Raw genomic sequence first — 17,467 nt, forward strand, 5'->3', positions numbered from 1 at the left:
CTCTGTGTTATACTCATGTCCTAGGCACAGCTGGCCTGGTCTCAAATCCTGCACAGAACCAGCAAGACACTGTTGTGTGCAGCCTTTGCACATACGTGGGACTGTCCTTTCAAGAGATCACAAGGCAGTTCTTAATTTCAAGTGTTAACTTTGCAGGTGACGTTCAGAAATAGAGTGATTCCTGAAGATTAAAAAGCTAAGCAGAGACAGAGCTCTTAAATAAGACAACTTAAATAACAAACTTTTCTGCTGCTTTGTTATTTTTCCTAATAGGTGTTTGTGAAAAGAGCCAACATTAAAGTAACTTTTACAGATGGCTGATTTGAGATGTAAACATCTAAACTGGCACATTTACTATTCTGCCTGCCATTGACCAACTCTTTGATGTGTTTATTTCCAGGAACACCTGTCTGGTTCTTTGTGAAAATTGCTCCAATTCGAAATGAGCAGGATAAAGTGGTTTTATTTCTTTGTACTTTCAATGACATAACGGCTTTCAAGCAGCCCATTGAGGATGATTCATGTAAAGGTTGGTCTTTTTCACAATTATATATTTATGCTACTTTTGTTTGTTTGCCCTGGTCTTGAAAGAGCTGAAGTCCTTTAAATACCCAAGCCAAAGAATTAAATGTTAAAATAGCTTGTAGCTGTTCCACTGGGGATGGCATTTGTGCAAGAAATGGTTGCTGGTTTCTTTAGTGAAATTGCTCTGGCCTGCATTGGAAAGGGTCATTGCTAATGAAAGCCCCAAGTGCTTCAGAAAGCCCCGTTTACATGGTAAATAGGTACTGTTCTTGCTTTTAAATATGTTACTAACCCACTCTCCAGCATAGCCTTCAAGCATTCACAATGTTGCTCAACAGCCCTGTGCAAATTGTGTGTGAAGCTGTATGCAAAAACTGAGGAATTAACCCTGGCTGAGTCTAGCAAAGATCGGAATAATTTAATTCTGCCTGACTTGATCTTACTTGCCATTATTATGGGATTTCTTATGTTAAAGTTCTGGACTAGTTTCCTTTAGCCTATGTGAAGAGATTCCAGCTATCTTAAGTGGAATCTGGTTCAAGCTGTCCTGGTGAGTGAAGTAGCACTGCAGTGTTCTGCTCTTAACCCTTTGCTGAGCTACAGCCTGGAAACCTGGAAGCAAACTCAGCTGTGACAGCAGCATAAACTTGCACTCAGGTTCAGATCCTGTCAGAAACAGACCTTCTGTACCCTATGGAGAATTACAGAGACTTGTGTCCTCTGGGGTAAAAAAGGATGTAAGTTCTCCTGTTGTTTGCATTTTTGTAGTATTTAATAATATTTGTAGTATAAAATTAAACAGGAAACTTACTGTGAAGATGAACTGATTTACATTTATTCTCAAAATGTTATTCTTTAAAAACATAGTTTCTCAAAGTGGAAACACCTGTTACCATGAAAAAGGAAGTACAACCTTGACAAACATACCCTCTTCCAGGCTATAGGGGTAATTTTTTTTCTCTTTGTAATGCTATTTGTTTGGTTCCTTATTGCTTCAATAAAACTAAAAAACTTACCTTGTCAGAAAGTCTACAGTATTTTTTCCCTGCCTAGTGGTCCTCACTGTATCCTGATGAGGAGTGACAGCACAGATAAATCAGCATGATGCACTAAAGCTGGCTCTCATTTATTTGCTGGTAGTGAGGGCCCTTGCTTCATTTAGTCAGTTGTTAAGCAGGACTTTCAGTCAGGAGTGGTAGCTGTGTCTTTTTGCTTTCACAGGAGTTCCCTTATGTGGAAGAGATAGGCAGTTTTTTCTTCACTTTCAACACAAAGAAACACTAACATTTTTGTTTTCAATTCAAATGTATTAAAGAAAGGGAATGCTAATTATTAATTTTTTAGTCTCCTTTGGATCTTGAAGTTATGCTGTTCTTGCAGTGAGCATGGTAATTCTCAGCAGTTGCAAATCTACAGCAGTATAGGCACTAAACCTACGCTTGAGTGCATGGATTTGCAGAGGAATTCATGATAAGCAAAATTTCTCCCTCTGGCCCATGGAAACTGGCAAAATGACTAACAGAGGTTGCAAACAGAAGAACTGAATATATTATTTCGAGGCCACAGATTCACAGTGCACTCCTTCCCTGAGTGCCATGTCTTTATGTACAGAAGGGCTTGTGCACTAAATGAGTCTTCCAAATATTATTTCTGGATCTCCTAAAATTAATAAAACTGCAGAAGTTTCATGCTGGTAAAGAGTTATCAGTCACTTTATACACAAATCAAGCAGGATATAAATGGAACTGCAGTTTCTGTTTTCATCCTTAATTTATCCATTTTCCTTCCATAACTTACTTGCTGTAGGCTAGGTTTGGAATTTGGGTGTGTGATGTTGTATTAGTCACTTGATGGCTAGATAAGCAATTTCTTGGAAGAGCTGATTTGTCAAAGAGACTTTTACATGCATGTCCATGTCTTTAGTACTAGATCTTACTGTGCAATTGTATACTGTGAGAGAGGGGAAGAAAAGACAGGTATGGAGTGTCAGATAATCATCTGTAGTAGGCTCTAGGATTCACAGAGTGGAAAAAATGTTTTTGGAAAATATAAAAAATGTAAAATTGTACTGGCTTGTTCTAAGAACCATTACTTTAACAGACATGAGCTTTGAAGAGGGCATATTCTCTGTGCTGTGTACAATGTTACACAGGAACTTTGTAGCATGATTCTGAAAGACAGCAATTTTCTTTGTAGTGTTTCTCATATTCTCAACCCAAATGAACTCTCAATCTGAAAAACTAAAACTGTGAACTGAAAACTGATTGCTAAATCAATTCTTTTTTCTTCTTTCACCTTCAGTCAGCTTAGCAAGTACTTTTCTTTTACTGTGTTTGTATGTGAAATCAGTTTCCTATGCATATGAGTACTTAATATGTAATAGGTTGCCTGTAGATGCAGATATATGTAATAAAATGTGCTATTTGCACAGTTGCAGAACATTATGGATTAAGTTTTCAAGTTTTTCAAAATCAATGCCTGTATGTCTATGTAGAAAAAAAACATTAAATCGATCATGTTCTTGTACTACATAAAAAGCAACTAATCTGTCAGGCTAAGCCTGCTTAGCTCTGGTGTATCTTGGTTTTCTATCACCTGCTGGCAATTTCAAGCCTGATTGTTCAGCTGCAAATGATGCAGCTCCTTGAGTGAAAAGTGTAGAGCTGTAATGGCAGGTGTTTGACTACACAAAGATGAATAGGCATCTTTTATCTGAAGGTGACTCAGAGGGATAGAAGGTCCCAGTACCATTTTTCATGCTTAATAATTTTTTTTTATTGATTAATAATGTCAGACATTGGAATAGATGAAACTAGAAAATATTTCTAAAGTCACATAAAAAGTAGACTTCTTGTAGTCTTTGTTAATTGATTCAGTTAATTTGGAAGATGTTTATTTTATGACTGCCATGGAAGGTAAGTAAGCTCGCTTTTAAATGCAGCAGCTTTAAAAATAGTGTGTTCTAAATAAAACCACTTAAAAATAGTGTGTCAGTGATGCTGATAATATTTTTAAACAACTTCTTTCCACTTTTTCCTGTATGCTTGCCCCTTTAAAAAAAAATCAGGGAAACTAGGTTTACTTGAATAGAAGGCAAAATCAAGCTATAACGTAGCTAAATTTGGCTTGTCAAGTGGTAGGTCACCTTCTTAGCTGGATTTTAAAGTATATGCTATATTTGGAATTAATGCATTTTTTGTCTGTATATGTCTCTCCTGGTTTGAGATCTAACACACCAAGTATGAGATGCTTGAGAATAGTGTATAAAGTGGAATGCATCACTTTATGCAAAACAGTTATTTGTGCAGACAAATAGAAACTGTGCTTGCACTCTGGGTAGCTCATTAGCAGTTTGCCTGAACAGGTTTGGAATGCATGAATACAATGTGAACACAATCAGAAGCATCTATGCTGTCTCATAAGAGTTAGGAAACAATTCTTTGGATCCTAATTTTTGCTTTTGATACTTTGTTTTTATAGAAAGAGGTGGTCAAATTCAACATCACTGAATCAAATAGTGAATGGTTGTTTTCCCCCAAGATATTGTAGCCTTCTGTGCCTTGTAGCAATCATCAGTTGCCATCTCCTCTGCAGAAGATGCTTTATTTCATTTTGCAGCTAAGCTGTCCTTTGCATAACACGCAGGAGTACAGATACAAAAAACCATTTTGTCTCCTTCATCTTAATGCAGGGAAAAAATTCACATTTCCTTTTTTTTCCCTTTTTGTTTCTGCTTTTTTGGGGTTTTTTTTTGGTTGCTGTCTGATTTTTGGTTCTGTTTTTAAAGATGTATTTATATGAACAGAGCCAGTGTTTGAAATATTTTGATGAAGATATACTCTGCTTTCATCTGGATGAAATGTTTTCTTAAAAAAAAGGAAACAAATGAAAAGGAAGTAGTGAGTATATTAAAAGCCTTTGCTATGCTTTCCCAGTCCAGATGGAAAAATAGTACTGTTTTAGTCATGTGGTTTCAAAGAGAAGGAGCACTGCAGAGAAGCTTCATGGATGCAAGCAAGGATCTTTCATGTGTTGGAATACAAAGGTGGCTTGAGTGGAGGAAAGAACTGCTGGAATCTTGATTTATTCACGTTTACACAGAACAATAGACCCGTGGACAAACAAGCTTGTTCTCTAGCAGACAATGGCTTCTTGTTCTGACTCTAGGAATTGTGTAAGTCCTGGATCAACAACGTGGTAACAAGGGTTCTGTAACTGCCACAGTTCCTAATGTTTGAATTCTCGAGTTATCAGGATTGAATGGAGAAGCGTGGTAGGAAACAAATAGCTACCTACACATAAATAATAAATGCTGTTGTGGTTGAGTATCAACTTACTTAAAAATACTTATTTTTTTAATTCTTAAAATATTAGAAAATTGGCCTCTTCAACTTAAGGCCATTGTTAAATGAAACTTCATGCTTTAAAAGTTTTGATGAGTTAAATACTGTAGCACAAAAGTATATTTCAGTGCCATATTTCTACGTGAAACAAGTCTCAGGGGACAGCTTTTGTAATCATCTTGTCTTGGGTGTTACGAGAAGCAATTTCTATTCACCTCTTTGCGAAGAAATGGTGGAAAGCTGAAAGAACATCATGGAATGCAGGAGTGGTGTAATCAGTCCTGTTAATCTTGAAGATTTTCCATCCTTTTGAAGCTGGAGATGTTTTAATGTCGTCACATTGCTTTGTCCCTGCATGATATTTTCTGCAGAAATGAAAAAGGAGACCAAACAATGATAAAAATGGATTAGAATCAAAGATGGGGCACAGGCAAGCACTGCCATGGAGTGGTTTCCAGCTTTATGTTTGCTTCCTGAATTCCAAACTGTCTTCTCTGCTATATGAGCTTATCTCGTTTGAGGAATATATATGCCTATATTAGAACCACCTAGGATCATTAGATTTTAAACTTAATTTATATTTTCTTTGTTTCTAGAGGAAAACAATGCATGTAGGGCTATACCAACTGCCTGTGTTGAAAGAAAACTCCTAATCCGTATCATCTGGTTCCTCTGTTCTAGCAGGACTGACACCAATATATTCTCACACCATTTTGAAGCTTAGTTCCTTGTCTTGGAAAGCTCCCTGACCCTCAAAATTTAGTGTTTGTGTTCAGTCCTATGGCTAAAGTCCATTACTTGACCCGTCTTTGTTGGATAGATATCTGACCTGCTGTCAGCTGTGTCTGTCCTTAGGGTTCTGGAGGGAAAATCGCAATAAATTCAACAGGTACTGCTGTCTTTTCAGGCTTTACTGGAGATGTTATCATTCAAAAGGTTTAGTACTGGCATTCTATTTAATTTTTATTTTCTTTTTCCTATGCCACAACCTGCAGGTCCAACTGTACGTTGGAGTTGCCACATTTTTATCTTTTTCTTTCACAAAGGCAATTCAAGGAGGAGAGTGATCTGTTCTAAAGATGACATTCACACACACTGCACATGGATTCAATGCCTGGTTCTAGGCACACCATGGCACAGTGGTGGGTTTATCTCCAAGCTGGGCTCCCATGTGTGGTACCCTGTGTGTGGAGGGAATTAGGGTACGTACTCCCAATTTGTATCCACGCTGGTTTAAAAAGCCAAGCTGAAAAGCACTGCCTCGTGACACAATCTCTTGCCTAGAACAGTTATATTTGCTTTCAAATCAGAGTTTGGAGTAGAGGGTGAGATCCAGTGTTGGTGGGAACAGTTCTTTTGTGTGCCATTTAGGCAGCCACAAGTGAGGGCACAGGAGATGCTTACAGGGGATGCTGAGGAGAGAGGAATGGGTTAAGCTCTACCTTTCAAAAGGAGATGATTCTTGGGAAGTGCTCTGCATTCATAGCCACAAATCGTGCCACAGAGTTGTCTGGCAGTGCTTTTGTGCAAGAAAGCTCAAGTGAGGTGCTTCCTTTTCATCCTCTTTCTGTTTATGTCCAAATAGCCCGAATCTTAGAACAATGTTTGGAAGAAAATGCACGCTGAAAGTCTGTCCTCAGGTTTTGAAATCTTGAATCTTCCAGGAAAATGCCCTCTCCATCAATCTGGTTTGATTTGGTAAAAGGAGCTGTCTATGTTATCTGGCATTAGAAACATTTCGCGTCTGGTAAGGGAGGCCGGTTTCGAGTTCCCGGGTGAAGCTGTAACTCCGTGGTCTGTTCTGCTTCCGTCCGGGGCCGCCGTTTGCGAGCAAGCCCCGTTCGTCCCGCGTCAGCACCACGGCCAGCGCCGGACGGCCCGGACCGCCCGGATCGCCCGTCCCGCAGCAGCTCCCTCCCGGGGCCGGAGGGGGCGATTGCCCGTGTCCCCTTGGAGCGCATCCCCCTCGGGCCTCGTCGGGCCGGCCACCTGTGAAGTCCTGCACCTGGGTCGGGTGAGGGGCTGGACATGACTGGGCGAGATGCACTTGAAGCTCATAAAGTATACTGGGATGCATCAAAGGCAGCGTGGCCAGCAAGTCAAGGGAAGTGATTCTCCTGCTCTACTCCAATCTCATGTGACCCCACCTGGGGTACTGCACTCAGCTCCGAGTCCCCCAGCGTAAGGAGGACCTGTTGAGTGAGTTCAGAGGAGGGTCACAAAGATGCTCACAGGGCTGGAGCACCTCTGCTGTGCAGACAGGCTGGGAGAGTTGTGGGTGCTCAGCCTGGAGAGGAGAAGACTCTGGGGACATCTTATAGCACCTTCCAGTACCTAAAAGGAGTCTACAAGAAAGCTGTGTAGGGAACGTTTTCCCTACCAGGTTCTCATTATAGAGTGAATCATCAAAGTGCTGAGCATCCTTAATTGGAGTAGGAGATGAGGAGTAGGAGCTCAACGGCTCCCAGGTGGTGCTAGCATTTTTCAAGATCAGAAGTAAATGCACTGATACTTTTCTTTCAGTATACCAAAAATATCCAGATGCATACTCTGCCTGACTTTCTGTTATGGCAAAGTACTGCTCATAAAAATTATAGTTGTAGCTAGCTCTTCTGACTGTCATTGAAGGTCTTCTATTTTGAGGGGTATTTGAAATCACTGTAAAAAATATTCCGAATTAAAATTCAGCATATGACTTCTCTGCCAGAAGCTGCTAAATGTTTAATTAGAGTTAGAGAAAATCTATCAGTATATTCCCCCTTTTGTTTAGAGAGGGTAAAATTAATGATTTTGTTTTGCTTTTCTGCTCTGCTTTTTATTATCTTATGTATATTTCTCTTCTTATTCCAGATCTATGCTTGATGCATCTGAGGCCAGATTCACTTCTGTTACAGACAATTGTAATTTTCATGGTGCACGACTCTAGTCTTACATCTTGATTAGTCTGGAGTGTCTTCTGCAGTGCTGTGAGATCCAAATCTGGTCATTAGATTTAATATGAGATTATTGTATAGTGGATATTTATCCTTGCAAAATATGCAGTTCATGTAGCAGTACTTTTGTAGAGTCATTGAGTACAAAGTCACAGCAGTCATGGGTTTTATTACAGTACCATGCTGACACCTATTTTCTGACTTGCTTTTATCTGGTACTTGGTTAAATTATACTCCCTTCTGGTCAGAATTAAAGCAGATTGCTCTGTTTTAACTTCTTTTCCCCCTGTTAGTTGTAAGAGGTTTTATGAGGTACACTTGTAGCTTTTTTTGGTAATGTGTCTAATCTTGCATGTTTTCTCAAGGTTGGGGGAAGTTTGCCCGCTTGACCCGCGCCCTCACGAGCAGCCGAGGAGTGCTGCAGCAGCTTGCTCCCAGCGTGCAGAAAGGAGAGAACGTTCACAAGCACTCAAGACTTGCTGAGGTAATTTCTTCTTTCCCCAGGAGGCTGTAAAGAAATGTTTTTAGCCTTTGTGGGTATGTCGTCTCTGCGCAAGCCAAGAACTGTCAGTCCTCCCTGCCCTGGGAATCTGAAGCTTGGAATATGGCACATGTGCTGTCAAATGCATCCCATGACAGCAGAATGAAAACAGGTGTCCCAAAGACTTCCTCATTGCAGTGTTGTGTTCCATATCTTAGCAAAGTCTTATAAAGGTGTTATTAAAATAATACTTTCTTGCTTAGTTTCCATTCTTCTGAGGATCTTAATGAGAGGAGGATTGTGGACTGTTTACTTATGTAAAATTGAGGTGAGAAAAATTCAGCCTAGTACACAAGGAAATTCTGGAGAATCCATGACATGGTTGTTCTCTGAATTAATTTATGTCTGGTTGCTTTTCAGTGGGATCCCAACCCTGCATTACCAGCTGGTTAAAACGTGTTTCAGTTACTGGTTTTATGGACAGAACAGCTGTGAGATGCCACAAGCAACATTGCAGACAGATTAGGAAAATGAAACCTTGTGATTTAAGTAGTCTCTCAAAGTTTCGAGATAAGCTCCAGGCAGAGAAGGCTCCTTGAAGCACTTAGGGTTTGAGGGCTTTCGCCACGAGGGGGAGAGACTGTCCCAAGTTTCCTGTAGCTGTCTCCTGGGCCAGTAGCAGGGTCTCCCTGGTGTAAAAACAGCTTGGGGAGAGGCTTGATACGGTGTGAATGACAGCACAGCCAGTATAACATGGCAGTCCTGTGTTGCTTCCTGCTGTGAGTGCCATGGCAGCAGCTGTGACTAGTCAGTAATTCTTGATCTTCCTGTGCAGCTGGAGGTGTAAGGCAGTGATGGGTTCCATGAGGTCTCCATATAGTCAGTTATACTATACTCTACTCTGTTAGTTTTGTTGTGTATGTCTTCGTTTCTATGCCAACTAAAAGTCTCCTGCTCAGGCCTGTCTTATTATCACATATAATGACGAAATTTCCACGGACAGGATCTTACCTATTCAGTATTTAATACAGAAGTACTCAAGAAGGGGAAACCAGTTTCTGTTGGAAGTACAGAAATAACATGGATCATGCTAGCACAGGGGAGGGGCAGACATTCACATGGACACCATAGTGCAGGAACACCATGTGATTAGCACATGTCCACCCTCAGGTTACTTTAGCATCCTGGAATTTGGAATCGTTTTCCTTCTTATCCTACTCAAAGCTTCATAGCAAATAATCCTTTCTTCTCTTTAGATCTCTACCCCTGAATTTTAGTTAATGCTAAAATGTAGGCAGCAGAACATAAGGCAAAGGGTCTGAGGTTACTCTGTTTGGCTCAGTGAACCTCAGTTTGAACCTCAGTGACATGTTACCAAAACATTTTGCAAGTCCGTGTGCTCAACAAGCCTTTGCAAGTATTCTTACTGGCACAGCCAATTGATTCATTACAAATAATAAAGGGCAAGTGTATAGTTTACGTGTCTGAAATGAGTTTCTTTAATTGCTGACTGAATATTGCAGTCATAATTTTACAAAGAACATTAGCCCCAGCTGTGATGTTAGGTAGCTTTTATTTCTGCTGTAATTCCATTTAAGTCAATAAAACTACACTAGAAAAAAGAAGAGTGCAGATAATCACACAGACAAGACCACTTTTCTTTATTTGAAGATATATGGAGTGCCAGGCTCCTTATTCTGCAAAGGTTTCTTGATAGTATTGAATATGGGATCTCAAACTGTTCCCTGTTGTATTTTCAAATCTTTTTTCTTTTTTTTTTCTTCATCCCTGCAGTAGCCTATTTGAAATTTTAAAATTCATCCTTTTTCTTTTGCTACTCGCTATGACACTTCACATCAATCTTGTTTGCATGAGAAGGCTCCACATTTATTGCAGTGTTATTTGTGTTGCTTTTAGTTATTTATCACTTATATTTTTGAATGTCTCAGGAGGTGGTTGCATCCTAGAACCTGAGTAGGGCAAGGTGTTGGAGCCTGCCACAACAGCTTACAATTTTTTATTGTTTATGAAACAGTTTAAGAAAGGTGTTAGTGACAGACTAACAGGCCACGGATAATACAAGCAGCATCTGTGGAGCTTCAGTCTCTGACTTTCTCCAGTAGGCATAGATTTTTTTTTTTAGCCTGACTTCTCTAATAGCAGTCATATGAAAACTACCCAAATTAATGATGCAATCAGCACATGGGTGTTAGGTAGCTCTGAGACAACATTTCACAATAGGAGTTTATAAAGTAACTGATGCATTTCTGTTGCTCTATCACCAGAGATCTGATTATAGGGACGGTGTGACTTTGCCAGGCAGTTCTGGGCAAACCAGATTGTGTCAAAATTAAAAAAATGATGATAGTTATGAGAAATAAAAGCAGAAAAATTGTAATGGTGCTTAGCAGCACTGATTAAGAATGGAACTTCTGCCATTTTTTTTTTAACATTGTTTACCAGGAACTTATAACTGCCATTAAAACTGCCAATCAAAATATTGAGGCTTAGCACCTAGCCCTTAGCTTGGGAGCAATTTGGGTGGATGCTTGTGAAAACAAAAGCAAAGGAGAGTGAGAGACAGCAAATAGGTGCAGTTGAAAGCATGAAAAGGAGAGATTAAGCTGGAAATGAGTGAGTGTTTGTGTGTGGCTCTTTTTTTGCTCCCCAGTCATAGAGTCTTAAAAATAAATAAATCATTGTAACCACTTTTGAGGCAATATATGACTCCTGATTTGGGATATATTCACCATCTTGAAAAAAAAATAATTAAAAAAAAAATAAAATTCTGTGTTTAAAAAAGATCACAGCCTTGTAAAACCCATGATGAAATTTGGCATTTCTGCTCTTGGAATAAAATTCTCCAGCTTCAGAGAGCTATTAAAGCATCATGCATCATTACTACAAATAATAAATGCAGATAATACAGCTGTATTCTCTGATGAATCATAAGTAACTGAAATAATACTTTCATTAATAAATTTCTAAAATAAATATTTCTTTTACTATGATAAAACTCTATAACAGTGAAAAATCTTCCAAAACCAGAGTTGTTTCAATTATTCAGAAAATTGTGGTAATCAAATTGTCCAGTGCACACGAATGGAAGCTCAGCATATTGGTTTATATAGTTGTGTACATTTTCTTCATAATTACTTTCATATTAGTCTCTTGGGGTTTGTTTTTTTGTTTTCCTCTCCAGGAGAAGTAGCTTTACAAGCAGTTTGAATGTAGTTAGTTCATGGGCGTGGGTAACCACACCTGACTACTTCAGCAGACCTGTCTCAGGTTGGCACTACACTCCCTAGGGGCTGGAGGGCAGCAGGAGCACCTTGGAATAGGGCAGAAGGTACTTTGCATCGTCCTGGGTTTGCTGGATGGTGCAGAGAGTGGTGTTTATAGCTCTTCATCTCCAGATGACCCAGGGGTGGTGTGGGTGTCTGGAAGGATGGTGAAGAAATAGACTTGGTGTGGCCCTTGGTGTGAAAAGTGGAGAAAGAAGCCCTTGTAACTTCCAGTGCATTGACCTGACAAAACTTTGATCTTTAGCACCAAGCTCTGTGGACCTTCTTCCATGGTTTGCCTGCAGAAGCTCTTTTGTTGCGCTCTATGATAAAGGCACATGCTTGTTCTCTGAGATTATTAAGCTTTGTTGTGGGCGTGTTTCTCTTCCTTCAGTGAAATGAAGAATTTGGTGCCTTTGAAAGCTCTTGGCTGGCGGCCCCAGGCACTGCGAGACTTTTGCCAGTGTGCAAAGCAAGTTGCCTTTCCTGAGAGAGAGAGTGTGAGCTGGGGCAATGCCCTTCTTTCACCTCAAGCTGTGAAATCATCTCTAGCAGTGCCAGTGAGATGGGGTGGTTTTGCAAAGGTGCATGGCAGTGATGCAGTGAGAGGGAGCCCAGGCTAGAACTTGTCACCTCCACCCCGCACAAAAAGAGGACTGGAGGCACCTCAGGCTTGCTGCAGGTGGCTTTCCCCACCTGGTGAGTGACTGGAATCCCTATTCCCTGATGCCTGTCTCCTGCCCCTCCATTCAAGATTCATGTTCACAGTGCTGGTGCACATCCTGCTGGAGACCAACTAAAGCCACGGCCCCTGGTCTCTTTAAATAACTATTGGCAGAGCTTCACCTGAGACTCCAGTGGGGTAACAGAAGTTCAAAAGACTTATTAATAAGGTCCCCAGCCATTCAGATAGTTTAGAGGATGTTTACTTTCTCAATAGGAAGGGAAGGAGATCAATCCACCATCAATCCTTTTATTTTCCTGTGCTGTAGCCCTTGCACCTCAAAGAAGCAAGGAGAGAGTGCTTTGTATTTGGTGATGACATTTTAAAACACTGAAGCAGCAGTTTATTTTCTTAAGGAGTTGGAACTAGAAATCTGTTCTTTCTGCTTTCAGTTCAGTTTTACATTCCTACAGTTCCACGGGCTTTATTTTAATGTTTTTTTTTCTATTTACGGCAAAATAATGGACACCATAATTTAGCTCCTTCTTTTTTGTTGAACAGAGATTGTTCTTGCCTTTTTCCCTATTTGGGTATACATTAGTATATTTTCCAGAAAAACTGGTTTTGTTGATGCAAAATTTCCACAAGTTCTTAGAGTACAAAGAGAGCAGCAGTGACCAAAATGGAGTGCATGATACAATTCTCAGTCTAGAACTTACATATGTATAGATAAGAACCAATCTGACAAGAACTAACAAGTTTTTTTTTCAGTTTTTCATGGTTGAGGTTCCTGTGCTGATTAGAACAGTTGCCAAAATATTGAACTTATTCATATAATACCAGGGGTTAAAAAATAAGCCGTAGCAGACCTGTGGTTGCAGAAGAAGCAATTATGCTTTCCTGCTGCATTTGAAGGGTGATCCCGTCTCCCCACAGCAGTAAAATCTCAGCATTAGAACTGAAATCCAGCTAAATGACTGAAAAATGTTACTATTGATGGAGGTGCTTGGTTTGCTGATCAGTTATTCCAGTGAATGAGTATTGCAGAGGACTCTCCTTGCCCAGTGAAGCGTATTTCAGGCTTAGGATCCTATGTTAGAGCTGCTGCTCATGCAGAGCCTCATAAAAGCCAGTAGCAACTTGTTGCTTTCCAAGTGATTTAGGTACAGCTGCAATGTGCAAAAGGGAGGGCAGGAGATATTGGCAATATTGATTTGGGATAGAGCTTTTGTTGAGAAAAGACATCCCAACATCTGTCACTGGGACTGCAAACAAGCCTTGAAGGGAACGATGCTCTGAGTACACACACGGACTCGATACACAACCTATGCCTCTTCCAGTCACTACCAGTGACTTCTGGGGACTGCATGGGCTTGGCCAGTGCCTTCTGCAGAGAAGAGAGACTGCATGTGCCTTGTGCTGCTTCCAGCTCCTCTCACCACAAGACAACATTATTTAATTCTTTTTTTTTTTTTTTTTTTTTGGTAGTATGGAGAACCTACATGAACCGGGGTCAGGAATGACAGACTATGTAATACTGCAGTGAACATGTCTGAGTCCTAGTTGGGTTTGCAGGGGAAATGTTCCTTTCTCCTCTTTGCTGTCATTCTAGAAACTCAGTGAAACAAAAATACTGAGTCCTCTTGGTTTCTTTTAATCAAAATTTTTTCAAGCTCTTAATGCCTCTGTGGTAACATGCAGGTCTGTCAGAGCAGGTCATGTTAATTGTCTTCAGGAGAACATACTGGGCTCAAAGTCAGCAGGCTTGCAATTCCCATTCTTGTTTACACATGTGCTAGGAACTGTGATCTGACAGTGTCTGACGCCTGTTGTGTACACGAGTAAGTGATTATGTGAGGTTCAAAGCAGCAGGGAGTTTCATCTGAGACTGTTTTGTCCAAGTAGAACTTTTGTAGCTGATTGGGTTTTTTTTTGTCCCCTTTGGCTGAAACTGTTGGAAAAAAGTCTCACCAGTTCACCAAAAAGAAAAAAAAAAGGCACTCAGAAAAGCCTGCGGATAAAATCCATGTCTAAATAACTGACATTAAAAAAGCTGAGATAAGGAGCGTGAAAGGAAGACATCCTTCTATTCTAGCTGTGTTGTCTTATCTTTTCCCTGAGAAAAGCAGCCATTTAATTTCCTTCTCTGCTTCCTATTGTTCTGAACTATGTGTAAATAAATGTGAAAAAGGAACCATGCTCCTAAATACTTCTCACAGGTTCTGTGAGTTTGGCATTACCAAACACATTTCACTTGAGCAAGCCTCTATCATCCTTTCAGTTTTCTTTCGTAACTCATCCAGGGTAAAATTAATTTTAAAATTTAACTTCTTTATTAGGACACAGGTTCTTGGTGTTGATTTCACCCTCATGTACATCCATACGTATAAACAAACACGTTCTTATTCATAGGTATGTGAAAGAAACTTGAGTTCCCCGGAATTAAATACGTGATAATACTGTTTTCGCAGCAGTGGGCAGAACTGGAGAGAGAGCAGACATCAAATGGGCAGCACTGATTGAGACCGCACTTATGCAAAACACTGCTCAGTGTCAGCATGTGCTCAGCTTGAGGTCCAGGGTTTAAAGCACATGCTGGCAGATGATCTTTTGCAGCAGTGCTTTCCTGAATTCAGACCTAGCTGCAGTGTAACTCAACAGTGTGCCTCGGCAGGTCCCCTCAAATCCTGCGTTCGCTTTGGAGCCCCCTACGGCAAGAGGGACATTGAGGCATTGGAGTGTGTCCGAAGAAGGGCAATGAAGGTGGTGAAGGGTTTAGAGAACAAGTTTGATGAGGAGCAGCTGGGGGAGCTGGGGTTGTTTAGCCTGGAGAAAAAAGAGGCTCGGGGGGACCATTCACTCTACAGCTGCCTGAAGGGAGGGTGTAGTGAGGGGGAGATTGGTCTCTTCTTCCAGGTAACAAATGACAGGACCAGAGGAAATGGCCTCAAGTTGCACCAGGGGAGGTTTAGATTAGATATTAGGAAAAACTTCTTCACTGAAAGGGTTGTCAAGCACTGGAACAGATTTCCCAGGAAATGGTGGCATCACTATGCCTAGAAGTGTTCGAAAGGTGTGTGGATGTGGCACTTGGGGGCATGGTTTATTGGAGAACACGGTGGTACTGGGTTAATTGTTGGACTCAACAATCTTAGGGGTCTTTTCCAACATTAATGATTCTATCTTTCTACGATTCTACACCATCAGGTAGTTAAGACACCGAACTTCTTTCTCTGAACGAAAAGTTGAAATCCAAAATGAGTTTATTGAGGCTAATGGTAGATAGCCGTGGGCTTTGGACCTGCACCTCCCAGAGAAGAGGAAGAAAGGCCTGTGCATTCCTGACAGATTGTAGTTTGAGACTGTTTCAGACACGGTATAGTGAAGAGTTAAATAGCCAATGTTGAAAAATTGTATTTCAGTGGTCCTGCTGCTGGACTGGAACTCCATTGTGTATTGTTCCTGGTTTTGCCATCAATTTCTATTCTCACCTGCCTTCCTGCCTGTTCTTGCCCATCATTTTTCTGCCTCGCCTGTGGAGATAGCTGAAGGAGTTACCTCTTCTCTGTATGCCTTGAACACCCCACACATTAGGCTTAGAGAAAAAAAAAATTAATGGCATTAAAAGAAACAGCTGTTCTTAGTTTGATGCTGATTTGTGTAACAGAATACTTTTCTTGGCTTGCTTACCATTTCATGGTGATAAAAGTAGTTAATGGACGTGTATTTTTATGAACTGTTGTACTGAGCTTGAGAAACTACAGTGTGAAAAATACCATGAAAAAATTAAGCATGTTTTCTTTTTCCTCTGAAATCTCTCTGACTACAGGTGTTGCAGCTGGGTTCTGAAATCCTCCCACAGTACAAACAAGAGGCACCAAAGACTCCACCGCATATAATTTTGCATTATTGTGTTTTCAAGACTACCTGGGACTGGATCATCTTGATTTTAACCTTCTACACTGCTATTTTGGTCCCTTACAATGTCTCCTTTAAAACCAAACAGAACAACGTGGCATGGCTAGTAGTTGACAGCATTGTAGATGTCATTTTTCTGGTCGACATTGTGCTTAATTTCCACACCACCTTTGTGGGGCCGGCAGGAGAGGTGATCTCTGACCCCAAGCTGATTCGCATGAATTACTTGAAGACCTGGTTTGTGATTGACCTGCTCTCCTGCCTGCCATATGATGTCATCAATGCATTTGAGAATGTTGATGAGGTCAGTATACCAGTTTAAATTCCACACATTAATTATTACTGGACGGTTGGGAGGAGGTGCGGGAGAGAAGAAAGGAATTTATGTTTTTAAATTCATTGAATTACTGTACATGTGTCTCTGGTAGCCACCCACAGCATGCATAGAGGCTTGCTTATGAGTCCTAGCCAGAAGGCTCATTCTTTAATTGCTGCTGTAGTTTCTGGTGTTAAAAATCTGTCTTTATTTTCCTTCTTTCTGCATCCTCAGAGTTCAGGAGGGCAGGTAGAGGCAGAAAGCAGCACCTCTGTACAGCACTGAGGAAGACTGCTCCATCTGGCTTACCAGGAATAGTTTGAGCTGTGTGTCAAGACAGTTTCTTGGGGCAGGCTGTGTTTGCTTTCACTGATGACCAAAGAGGGTATTTCTGCTAATGCCAATTCTTCACAGGAACAACTGAGAAGTAAAATACACTTTTCTCAGCTGCTTCTAGTACTCTATAGCAGGTGGCAAAGAGGCAGGCAGTGACTCACTGAGTTGTCTTAGAGCACCAGAAAGCACTGTGCGGATATCTGGTGATCCGTGCAGCATTGTTTGGCAACAGTTGTTTTTTGAGGAAGGTGAAGCAATTGAAGATGCTTGTTTGGTAATTTCATAATTGAATTAAGGGGTAGGGAGAAATCTGGAAATCCAGACTCCTCCTTAGTTCTTTATTTCTCTGATTTCACTAGATCACAATCCAACAAAAGAACTAACATTTAGACACGTAAACCCAGAAAACTAGTATTTTGTAGCTTCTTGTTCTTTTGGATCAGTCTGCCAAGGAAATACTCCTAAGGTAAATACATTAAAGTTCCATGCCTAAATAGTTCAGAGAGTTAATGATTTGTTAGTAAAATCTTAAAGAGGATTCCAACAGTCTGCTTTCTGGTTACACATTATAAAATCATCCACTAATTATGTGTCTGAGTTTATCTGTGACACATGCTAGAGCTGTAAGATCCAGAATCACAGAGTCACAGGCTGGCTGGGCTTGGAG

The 17,467-nt window shown here is 40.6% G+C and overlaps 1 protein-coding gene across 10 annotated transcripts in view; it reads left to right on the top strand.

The window, feature by feature from the left end:
• The window catches only part of KCNH1 (potassium voltage-gated channel subfamily H member 1), a 177,623-nt gene that overhangs the window by 20,956 nt on the left and 139,200 nt on the right, over positions 1-17,467 (top strand). For 9 of the 10 annotated variants that reach the window (XR_011149737.1, XM_069009612.1, XM_069009619.1 and 6 more), the window contains 3 exons: positions 401-529; positions 8,167-8,285; positions 16,060-16,452. Coding sequence is in view for 9 of the 10 variants with exons in the window: in XM_069009612.1 (XP_068865713.1) it covers positions 401-529; positions 8,167-8,285; positions 16,060-16,452 (641 nt within the window). In the remaining variant the exon portion in view is untranslated. Of the gene's footprint in view, positions 1-400; positions 530-3,160; positions 3,441-8,166; positions 8,286-16,059; positions 16,453-17,467 lie in introns of those variants that run through there. The other variant, XM_069009615.1, reaches the window with a different exon arrangement.

Source organism: Aphelocoma coerulescens, chromosome 3 (genome assembly GCF_041296385.1).
Source record: "Aphelocoma coerulescens isolate FSJ_1873_10779 chromosome 3, UR_Acoe_1.0, whole genome shotgun sequence".
NCBI classification, from domain to species: domain Eukaryota; kingdom Metazoa; phylum Chordata; class Aves; order Passeriformes; family Corvidae; genus Aphelocoma; species Aphelocoma coerulescens.